This window comes from Megalobrama amblycephala, linkage group LG15, assembly GCF_018812025.1.
Source record: "Megalobrama amblycephala isolate DHTTF-2021 linkage group LG15, ASM1881202v1, whole genome shotgun sequence".
Lineage (NCBI taxonomy): Eukaryota > Metazoa > Chordata > Actinopteri > Cypriniformes > Xenocyprididae > Megalobrama > Megalobrama amblycephala.
In genome coordinates, this window is record NC_063058.1 from 20,186,797 (window position 1) to 20,199,296 (window position 12,500).

At 34.5% G+C, this 12,500-nt stretch overlaps 1 protein-coding gene across 2 annotated transcripts in view; it reads left to right on the forward strand.

Moving 5' to 3' along the window:
• Window positions 1-12,500, forward strand: part of celsr1b (cadherin EGF LAG seven-pass G-type receptor 1b) — a 59,265-nt gene that overhangs the window by 21,351 nt on the left and 25,414 nt on the right. For both annotated transcript variants that reach the window (XR_007180223.1, XM_048159599.1), the window contains exons 3-6: window positions 1,346-1,568; window positions 3,005-3,120; window positions 4,508-4,596; window positions 10,278-10,435. Coding sequence is in view for 1 of the 2 variants with exons in the window: in XM_048159599.1 (XP_048015556.1) it covers window positions 1,346-1,568; window positions 3,005-3,120; window positions 4,508-4,596; window positions 10,278-10,435 (586 nt within the window). In the remaining variant the exon portion in view is untranslated. The remainder of the gene's footprint in view (window positions 1-1,345; window positions 1,569-3,004; window positions 3,121-4,507; window positions 4,597-10,277; window positions 10,436-12,500) is intronic.

Genomic DNA, 12,500 nt, shown 5'->3' on the forward strand with positions numbered 1-12,500 from the left:
CCTTAATATTTATGGCCATTAATTAATATTTAATTATTTTCATTTTCATTTCACCTGCCTTCGACAAGTGTGGCAAAAATTAGTTTTTGGGTCCGTATGCACATATATGTAAAGATAGCTAAAACAAAAAAATGTTCAAGAAAACAAAATGATCAGGTTCAGTTGACTTTTATTGCAATATAAAGGCAGTCTTATCTTTCAGCTATGAGATTTTCATGAATTTTCATGATCTCAGAATCATTTATTGTGATAAATATCAAAAGAACCCTCTGGCAAACATCTACCTGTATAAATAAGAAAAAATCACTTTTGCTAGCAGCATCTTCCAATAGCGAGCCATCATCAGTTCACCCCAGATCTCATGTCACGTTATGAGGCTAGTGGAGCATAACAGGTGTCTTACAGACCACCAGGGTTCTTTCATTGTTCTTCTGTTGCTTGGCTGTGGTCCTGTTTCTTTAGAGTATGAACAAAGGTTAGTCTGGGTCAGTGAGCACAGTGGCCTGCCTGGAATCACTAAGTAAAGAGGACATGGTGCTCAATGCTCTCTCTGAAGCTGTCTCGTTTGGACAGAACTGGAAGCCTTTGTCCTGTTGGAACTAAAACTAAGCTCACTCAAGTGACTGGGTTAGAAGGTTGAGTTAAAGGAACAAGTTTCCAATTATTATCTGAAATTGAGTTCCATGGCTGAATTGCACTTAGTATGTGTCAGTGGACATATGAAATGTGGGTTTGTTACCTCATTTAGCATTAATGGAATGACCAATCAGCATCCCAGACCTGAACTGTCCATTTTATTAGAAAATTAGTTAGCCAAAAATGAAAATTCTGTCACCATTTAGCAAGACATAAGGTGGAGTGTGTCAGAATTTAACAACTTTTATCTGCAAATTCTATCACAGTAGAGCCTTTTACGTTCTTTATTGGAATCTATGATTCCATGGAGAACCTTTTACATCCATGGAATCTTTTCAATGCACAAAAGGTTCTTTATTGTTGGAAAAAGGTTCTTTACACTATGGTTCTTTTAAGAACTGACTACTGAAAGGTCTTTTGGGGAAGCCAAAATGATTCTTCTGTTGTATTGCTACAGTACCCCCCTTTTGTAACCTTTTTTTTTTTTTTTTTTTTGTATCCTTTTCACAAATAATTTTAAGGTTGTAATTCAACAGAATTTTTGCTATTTTCACCTGCCACATTCACAGACTTATATTCAAAGACTGCATAGCAACACCTTGGTAACAATACCCTAGTCAATCAACTTTCACACCACTCATACTTTCTTCATAAAACATAAAAATTAGTTTGCTGTTGTAGTAATGTTTCTCATGTATTTTCTTTTCAGGAGAGCGCTGTGAGGTGAACACACGCTCAGGCCGCTGTGTCCCAGGTGTGTGTAAGAATGGAGGCAGGTGTGTGGACCTGCTGGTGGGAGGTTTCCTGTGCCAGTGTCCTGACGGCGAGTACGAGAAGCCCTATTGCGAGATGACCACACGCAGCTTCCCTGGCCAGTCCTTCGTCACCTTCAGAGGCCTGAGGCAGAGATTCCACTTCACCCTCTCCTTCATGTCAGTAAACCCTCTAGAGTTACTCCATCAATCACTTCATCCACCCATCCATCCACCCATCCATCTATGCACTTAACTCTCTAGCCAACAATGTCTATTAGCTGAGGGTTATCATTATTTAAAATATAATTATATCTGAATACTATTAAAATAAACAGATCTTATTATAAATAATAAATAATAAATGTTATTAATAAGATAATATTTTAATACTTTTAAAATAAGAGATTTTAAATAATAATATCTAAAATACTTTTCATTAATAAAAAAAAAATATATTCCATAATAAACAATAAAATTATACATATTATTAATAAAAATAATGCAATGTTTTCTATTTGTATTTAGATCTATTCAAATAAGAAAATATTATAGTAAATAATAATAATAAATAAAATGATTAATTTTATTAATAAAAATAACCTATTTAAATTTTAATACTCAAATTTATTTTACATTTTAGTCCAGTTTTAGTTATTTGGTTTCAGTAGTTTCAGTTTAGCTTTTATTATTTTGACATATTCTTATATTTATTTTTATATCACGTTTAGTTAATTACGCCTGATTCTCGTGCAAATCTTGTGCAGTCGTGTCCTGGGAAAATGTCCTGCAGGGAAACTAACATTTTCTAAGCGTTAAACCTCTACAACGTCTCCTCACTTTCGCATTATAGCGTTTATTAATTACTATGTAACTGATCTAGCAAATTAGACACCGGTGCATACCAACACAAGTTCTTCTCATGGCAAACATAAAAACAGGATGCCGCGTGCGGTGAGGCATCTTTGTTCGTACTTCCTGTGAGTCTACCCCTTTGCCATGTGCTATCTGACACCTCTCCCTGCAAAAATCCCAGGTGCCCTCACCACAGGGCCAACTGAGATACCAGAGGTTGGCAAACATCAGAGTATCAGTTTCCCCCGTCCATTACAACGTCATTACCTCTAGCTGTGTCTCTTGGCAGCTTTTATCACTTCCTTTTCCTCCACTCCCTATCTTTTTTTATTCTTCTGTCAAGTATGCATGTTTTTGTTGTGAGTGATCTTAGGATTTTCCTGGGCTTTTGATCCGTGGATCAGAAATTAATATTCATTAAAATAGAATGTCTGATGAAAATATGATAAATCTGGTGTAAAAAAAAAGAAAGAAAGAAAAAAGTTTGAACCTATTTTTGTTTTTTGGTTTTGTGTGGTTTTGTTTTATGTTTTTTTTTTTTTTTTTTTGGTTTGGTTTTGTTTGTTTTGGTTTGGTTTTGTTTGGTTTTGTTTGTTTTGGTTTTGTTTTGTTTTGTTTTGTTTTGTTTTGTTTTGTTTGTTTTGGTTTGGTTTTCTTTACACTATCAAACAAGCTAATAATTATGCATTAAGGTTTGAATTGAACAAGCTAATTATGATGCATTAAGGTTTTTAATATTGTTTTTTTTTTTTTTTTCATAGGTTTGCTACCAGGGAGAGAAACGCCCTGCTGCTGTATAATGGCAGGTTTAATGAAAGGCATGATTTCATTGCGATTGAAATTGTTGAAGAGCAAATCCAGCTGACCTTCTCTGCTGGTAAGTAGTTGAATTTCATCTCTAAGCGGCACCATTCAATAAAAAATACTACAGTATTTTCCCTCTGAGATAATTTATTTAGTTTTAATATAAAATTAATTTAAAATAATTTATTTTTGTTTTGTTTGTTTGTTTTTGTTTTGTTTTAAGAACAGTACCCAATGTTTTTGCTTAATGAAAGTACCCAAGAAACCAATGCATTTTTTTTCTTTGTGAATGATGTTACCTTCACATAAATTCAAATTTTTTACATTTTTAATCAAATTTTAAACTACATATTTTTTTGTATTGGATCAAGGTGATAATCTGTTTTGTTTTGTGTGTTTTTGTTTGGTTTTGTTTTGTTTTGTTTGTTTGTTTTGGTTTTGTGTGGTTTTGTTTTTTTTGGGTTTGGTTTGGTTTTGTTTGGGGTTTGTTTGTTGTTTTGTTTTGTTGCTCAAACTACAAACAACTGGTTTTAAATCGATTTGAATCTGAACAAAATCTGAACAAGAGTCCTGAATATTCATTTACTGTTTTTGAGTGTCATATCTCAAACATTAGTGCGTATTTGAGCTGTGCCAAAGGAAGCAGGTGGCCAAAGAGCATTAAAACACACTTCCTCTGTCTACCTTTTCCTTTGTTTTATTAAATCTCACACATCAACAAGTGTTACTGTCTAGTCAGTGTGCGTGAAATACCACGTCCCGTCTTTTTAACAGGTCAGAATTGTTTCCAAAGGAAATACGGTAGTGGAATTCATCCCTAGAGCGTCCTATTATGAGCAGATGCTTGTTACGTCTTACCACTGCACTGAGGGTCACCCGTCCACATGAGCTGAGAATAAAGACAGTGAAAGGCATTTCCTCCACTGTCCTGGAATGTGAAACATCAAACAACACAGTGATTCTGGTAAATTATGAACCCTCTGAGGTCAAAGGTCTGTCCCAGCTTACTAGCCATCGCTCAAATTAATTAAGTTGGAGAGAGATATAAACAACTAAGATATTTAACAGTGTATGCACTGAGGGAAAGTGCTGCCATGGGAGGTCCTGACACACCATTATCTCCTCGATAATGATTTACTTATTTTGTCCACTAGACTGGAAAAATGCCACACATATTAAAATACTCAAGGTGCTTCGGAGCCATTTAGTTAGTGTGGAATTTAGTTATTTGGGAGTTGTATTGCATATTATCTATCTATCTATCTATCTATCTATCTATCTATCTATCTATCTATCTATCTATCTATCTATCTATCTATCTATCTATCTATCTATCTATCTATCTGTCTATCTGTCTGTCTGTCTGTCAATCTATCTGTCTATCTATCTATGCAGTAAAAATTAACACTAGCAGAGTTACTGAAAAAAATGGTTTCCTCTTTCCTGTTATTTCTGTTTAGGAGAAACTAAAACCACAGTGACTCCATTTGTATCTGGTGGGGTTAGCGATGGACAATGGCACACAGTACATCTACATTACTACAACAAGGTAAGTCATTTGTACTGAACACAATGAGAATGGGCGGTCAATGTAGTTCATGTGTTTGGAAAGTCAATAGACCTCATTCATGAAGCATTAGCAAAATTAATTGCTGTTTAAATCATTAAATGCATAGATTGTGCAAGGCATTATGTAAGAATGGTTTTACGAACAATTTACACAAATTTGTTCTGCTTGTAAATTTTTTGGTCCTATGCCAGAGAAAGTAAAAATCTCACAAGTCGTGTGTTTCTTGATGAGATCAGTGCCTCTGTGTCCATATTTCATGAAAGAAGACACGTGATATCAGCGGCATCTCTAGCTGTATCAAAGTTCACAATATCTTCTAAGATCTCCGGTAAAAAGAAACATCTTGTATTTCTACGTCTTTGATCCCGTTCAGTTTTTAGACCCTCATATTTCATTTGCTGAAATGCATTTATGAAGTTTGGTGCGTGTGTAATACGTCATGTGTCATGTTTCATGGCCAAAAGCTAGATGTGTCTTCTCTATTACCTGGGTGTCTTGTTACACAGCGTCTCGTTTTTAAGAGTATTTTGTAACCCATAGTGTTAGTATTATTTAATAAGGTATTAAATTCTTGTTTTTCATGTTTTGAAACAAGTAGTTCTCAAGTTTTTTTGTTGTTTGTTGTTGCTGAATTGTGAATACCTGAACATATTGTAGTTACATGAGCAATTAATTCTGCTTGAATGCATTAAGCCCTCATTAACCTCTTCTTATGTTTCTAAGTGACCTTTTAGTAACCTTATTTACATGCAGCCTTACTTTAAAACAGTATTTGTAAAATAAAAAAAGAGATTTTTTTTGCATCTGAGCCTGTGTTTCAGTATTCCTGGATTGAATCATAACTAAGCTTTAGAGAATCTCACTGAGGTCTCTTAAAAAGCAACATTCGTCCCTGAGACAACATGCTGAAGGTTTCTCTTTTTGTTGGGCCATAATAACCTCTACCCAAGTTGCACTAAACAGATGAAAGGCCAACATAAGTTTGAAATCTAACAATGGTTGCATCCAAAATGTGTATAATATAATGTAGTATGTTATGCAAGTTAGCGAGTGTATTATTGGATTGGAGCACTTACATTACATAACACTTGTAAACACTTGTATGGAAGATGAGACTCTAAAGGCGTCTATTTAGATTCAACACCCCTTTTCCCCCCATGCATATGTCGTGTTTGCTCCATTGTGGCTACATCTCCCCCTTAACCCTGCCATTTAACAATTCCAAGTTCAATATAGTCTGATTGGGAACGCAGACAATAGCAGACCCCCTGTTGAGTTAATCTGGGACTACAATGACACACTTGGAGTTTCTAAAAGCACCAGATGGCACACGTTTTTTTCTGCTGCACATGAACATAAAACCACCCGGCCTATTATTGTAAATCTCCAGAATATTTCATGAAATAAAACCATGAAAGATAACCTTGCCATATGGTAAGGTTTTGGTGAAGTAAACTGTGGTAAAAGTACTTGATATAACATAGAGTTTGTTTTGACCCTTAATTAATTTTGAAGTCTGAAAGTTTCTAATAAGATTTGGTTGAATTGTCTGTTATCCATATTGTGAAATGGTGTCTCAAAATCTTTGACCCCATTGATCTTAGCTTTCCAAAGTGCAACCTATGTGTTATTTTGTCTATAGACTCGAGTTGTCTTTGAAGACACTTTCAGATATTTACCTTGAGTAATAATAAGCAAACACAACAGGGCGCAGCTGTAACGTAGTGATGCTTTGAAGTGTGAGGTCTCTTCATTTTAAAGTGTCTCGGCTAGTGACTGCCTACTGCAATTTTTCCAAACAATCCTTTGATGATAGAAAATTTGGGCATTATTCACAGTTTGGCAGTTAATGTAGTCCTTTATCCCTAATAGTTTGTTGAGACTTCCAGAGATTTTTTAATGTTTTTGAAAGAAGTCTTTTCTGCTCACCAAGGCTGCATTTACTGTATTTGATCAAAAATACAATAAAATCAGTGATACTGAGAAATGTTATTAAAGTTTAAAATAACTTTTTTAATATATTTATTTTCAGTATCATTACTTCAATCTTCACATGATCCTTCAGAAATCATTCTAATTTGCTGATTTGCTGCTCAAGAAACATTATTATTATCAATGTTGCTGCTTAATTTTTTTTGTGGAAACTGTGATACATTTTTTACACGATTCTTTAATGAAGAACAGCATTTATTTGAAAAATAAATCTCATTTGCTGAATAAAATAAATACATTTTGTAACATTATAATTTCCTTTACTGTCACTTTTGATCAATTTAATGCATCCTTGCTGGATAAAAGTAGAGATTATTTTAGAGATTTCTCCACCGATTATTCAGAGTGATATCTGCCGATACTAATAACGATAGTTTGGGGGTTCTGTCTTTCATACCTTCTTTTAAATTAATGATAATTTCATCATAATTAATAATCAATCATTATATTTTTAATTATTATATTTTGAAAGAAATGCAAATAAAAACTTTATTTCTCTCCATTTCATCTACTTGATTTAGATTAACTGGTATCAGTTATAAACATAAACACATTACTCAAATTAATATTAAAACAAATGAACTAAATTCTGAAGATTAAATTAATATTAACTTTCTGAATGTTATTAATTCATATAATTACTATTAATATTGAATATCAAACTGGTCTCTTAGGATTTTCTTTACACAAATTACATTTTTCTTTACACAATTCAGTGCATTTTCCTGCTCTCTTTTGACTGACAGGATATATTGGCCCTGACTATCGGCTGCATCTCATCTTTCTTTCAAAACAAATAATACTGTATTATAAAACCTTTGGAAATACTCATGATAGAAACATTAATTTAAAGAAAACAAAATCAATTGGTGTCTGTGTATTTCTACACTGTGTACACCAGTAATAAATGCTTAGCACATGAAAGTTCATTGCATTTATACATATTTTGTATCTGGAGGACATTTGAACCGTGATAATCAGATGAAATTTGTTTTATAGCCAGTTCTCATACAATTGAGAAGAATCATTAAATACCAACCTGTATTTAGTATATTTTTTGAGCTATTACAATGGCTATTACAATATTGTTGCCTAACCTTTTGTGGCTTATAATACATTTGTTTTCCTATATAAAACAGATCGCTGATTTTATGTTTATGTTTTTTTACTGAATAGTCCATTAGGAAAGGGGAACGTTTAGGCCTCTGAATCCATGAACCATTGTTTTGAACTTTGAAACAAAAAGGCTGATGAGTTACAAGGCTGGAGGTTAATAGCCGTTGTCGGGATTTGTGTGCATGCGTGTTCCTGAGGGCATTGAGCTTGTCATTGAGCTTGTCATTGAGTTCATTTTCATCGTTGGACTCGAGACAGCAGAGATTGTGGGATCATCAAAGGATTACAATAGAAGCGGATCCTTATTATGAGTGGCAGAGGGTTGAGTTGCGGTGACTTCCTAAGGGTCATCAACACTGATCCTGAATCAGTTTTTTTCATGTTTTTTTTCTTACAGATTATTGTGCACCTGATAAAAACTGTAATAGAGATGTGCATCCACTTTAATAGCAGTAGAAACATGATATTTGAAAGGTATTCGGTCCGTTAAAGGTGTTTCAAACTGTTTTTTCACCAGGTTTTCACACCATTTTTAAAGCTAAATGACTGCTGTTGACTGAGCAGTCAGCTTCAGGCCATGACCGGTTGGATTTATTCCATGACACTTGCGTCAGAGTATAGGAATTCTCCCATTCATGGATTTCCTTGTTGACCAGTTTACCAGTCTACTCACATTCCCTCCTTCATCTCTGCGAAGCAACTGAGAGGAATATTAAAACTAGCATCTGGTTTACGAATATTTGGATTTTTAGTTATTTAGCATTTATTTATCATTTTTATACATATACAATAAAAATGAGTTGAAATATATATATATATATATATATATATATATATATATATATATATATATATATATATATATATATATATATATATATTCTCTCTCTTTTATTTCAGCAAGGGCTACACAGATAAACAGATAGACATAGTTTGAATGGTGACCGCAGCGAGTCTTCAGGAGCGAGTGATGTTCACATCACACCAAACTGTCACTTGGACATTTTTAACACCACAGGGCAGACATCAAAGATCAGTTCAGCACATCATACACACCACAAAATCAATATTAATGAGCTTGAAATTTTCAAAAAGCCTCTAGCGTGGGGGAAGGGTGTTGCCAGATGATAATACAAATTTCTGCTGTTTTGTGGAAACCATGTGGGTCTCTGGGGAGGTTTTACATGAAATGATGTGCTCTCTTTGTCTGGTATCTCCTCTGTGCCAGCATCTTGTTGGCATAATCTAATTAGATGAGCTGAGAAGGCCAGAATGTCACAGACTGGTAAACAATCATCTCATGCTGTGTGTTAGAGATTACAGACAAACAAGACCTATTATCTCCAAATTCACAAAGGTGTGAATGGAAATGTTCCTCAGATACACAAACTTTGGAATTCTATTCCAGGATTTAAGATTTAAGACAAAGGTTTAATGAGACATGTGTGATCTTTATTACATTAGATGATGAGTTTTCAAATAACAGATCTCCTTTCGAGGGATCCACAATCTTTAAATATAAAAGCATCTAAATATTTTATTGTATAAAGAAAAATAGCAATACTGTAAATATATTTACCCACCGTTTCACAGACAAGGCTTTAAGCTAATCCTAGACTAAAATGCATGTTTGAAGTGTTTTAACTGAAAGGTGGTCTGTCAGTCGTATAATGCAAGTCAGCGGAAACTTGGACTATAAGAGTAAATAAAACACGACAGACAAATCTAAATGAAACCCTGCGGCTCGTGGCGACACATTGATGTCCTAAAACACGAAATGATCGGTTTGTGCGAGAAACCGAACAGTATATAATTTTTTACCTCTAATACACCACTATGTCCAACTGCGTTCAGCACTCGTTTAGTGAGGTCTGATCGTGCTCTGACAGCGGCAGTGATGTCTCGCGCATATACTTCAATGAGAGCGAGACATCACTGCCGTTGTCAGAGCGTGATCAGACCTCACGAATTGAGTGATGAATGCAGTTGGACATAGTGGTGTTTTAGAGGTAAAAAATTATATAAATACTGTTCGGTTTCTCGCACAAACCGATCGTTTCGTGTCTTAGGACATCAGTGTGTCGTCATGAGCCGCAGGTTTTAATTTGGACTTGTCTATGCAAGTTTTATTTACTCTTATAGTAGAAGTTCCCATCCACTCGCATTATTTGACTGACAGACGACAGCGGTTGGAGTTAAAAATCATCATTTGTGTTCTACTGAAGAAACAAAGACACCTACATCTTGGATGCGCTGGGGGTAAGCAGATAAACATCAAATTTTCATTTTTGGGTGAACTATCCCTTTAATCCTGGCTTAGCCTAAGCCCTGTCTGTGAAACCGGGCCGTAAATATATAAGAAATGTACTATTTTTCTATCAGTACAATAAAATAATATGTGATCTCTTGATTTTCAACAGTTTAGAAACTACACATACAGTTTTTAAGCTAAGCTTTCGTGTCCAGATAACTGTTAGGGCCAACAAAATAACTTTGTATTACAATTCAATTTTAACTGTTAAAATTTAAAAACACCACTTTTTTTATTCAAGCCCAATATAGGGCGTCTTGGCATCCCCCACGGTCCCTCTGAGGAAAAGGTTGCTGTAGTTGCCGTCGATGACTGTGATGTGGCCATGGCTCTGAGTTTCGGGGGACAGATTGGGAACTACAGCTGTGCGGCCCGTGGTACCCAAACAGGCCAAAAGAAGTAAGTGTTTTCTTAAAATAAACATGAAATATTATTTATTTCTGTGATGCAAAGCTGAATTTTCAGCATCATTACTCCAGTCTTCAGTGACCACAAAACATTGAGTATTTTAAGGAATTGTGATTTCAGGTGGAGTTTTCATGTTTGTTGTGATCCCTACCTGACAGGCTGCGCTCTACCTGTTTCTCTCTTTCTTCTCACACTCCCTGTCTCCCACTTTCATTCATGTTTCCACCATCTAAAGTCCTCAGGGCATGATATTGTGTGCTGAAAGGAAGAGTGTGACGGGACAGAGGAACTTGAGTACACGAAGGCATGCTAACCACCGACGGGTGTTGAATAGCTGATCATTACAGGAGATTACACAGCGTTCTGCTTCTCCCCTTACACTCCATCTTTTTTTCCTAATCTCCACCAATCTGCACTCTGTCTCATGTCAAACCAGTTTTATGGGCTGTACAATGGAAACACACTCCCGGCTTATCTGCGGCTGGGATTTGCCATTATAAGCTAATTGTCTCTGTGTGTGGAGAACAGAGCAGTGTGAGATGGTGGAGATCCATCTGAGATAAGTGGAGATATGGTCCGTAAAGCCTCTGAAATGCAACTGCTAGGGTCAGACCATATGCTCGCAGTAAGTGCTGACCCATAAACCTACAGATCTATGTGGATTTATGAGTCACAATAGGAATTGTAGATGAAATGCACTTCAATCTGCTACAATGTGAAGCCCAGATGCTGAAATGCAAAACCACAGCATATCTGGCAAAAATAAAACAGAAAAACACTAAAATAAAACTAAATAATATTCTGGATTAAAAAAACATGTAAACACACTCCTTTTAATAGCTCTGCACTTTTTTTGTTCTAGTGTTCTTTCTTTTTTTCTCCTTTTTTCATAATCTAATAGCCTTTCTATGAATGATAGGTTATGATGGATATGATCATTGCTGCCAGATGTTGGCATATAATACTGGATAAATATCTGTTTTAAAAGGGAAAGAAAAAAGGGCTATAAAGGGCATTAACCTCATTTTGCTTCTTTCGAATAATGCAAAACCATGAACGTTTTATTAATAAAATATAAAAATGTTCTTTCAAAAAATACATTTAAAATGTTATTATATATTTATATATATATATATATATATATATATAATAGTGGCCAAAAGTGATGTCCGGCCTAGAAGAAACATCTTCACGCTTTATTTAAATATTATTAAAAATTTGTTAAAGATTATTTTGTAGTTGTACTTGGAGTCAATTGTTTTATTTGTGAAAATTCAATGAAACATGCCAAATTTTGTGGACATAATTTTTGGCCTGACTGTTAAACAAGGAACACATGCAAAACAAGATATTAATAACTAATTATGATGTAGTTAATATATGCTTTTTCTTGTAGCTGTAGTTTGCCATTTTTGCCAAATAAATTTGTCACATAAATACCAACACTGTAAACCCTAACGTTCAAAATAATTAATTAGTAGGACAAACTTAAACAAATTAGTTCAACTTTTATGAATATTTAGCACTTTCTTTTCCTTTCAAGTTCACAGAACTGATATATTTTAAGTAAACTGAACAGTTTCATTTTTTTGAGTTTAATGAACTTATTTCTTTTAATTTAGAAGAACTTAAGTTTAACAGAAACTGGACTGGGATTTCTATTTCCCAGCATGCTTTCCCCATGGCACTCGAAAGGGAGAATAAATGCTGAAATTAAGTGTTATATAATGTTTTTTTCTTTTGTGCAAGATTAATGCTAAGGGAGATTTAGTAGCGATTATTGTTTAGTTATGCTAATTTAGAAGAGTTTATGTTAATGTTGGTTTTTGTAGAGTTACCATCTGCTGACAAGTGGTGCATGCTGCTTGGTTTGAGAGTATGTTAAATGCATTATATTTCTAAACTCAGTTAGCAAGTGCTATACCATGCTATTGTTAACATATTAGCAAGTTAGCATTTTCTGAATTAGCTTGTTATATCTAGTTAAGTTACTAAAAATGTTCACATTGAGGTTACATGAAAATTTTAAGTTAAGTGACCTAGTGTACTCAAACAT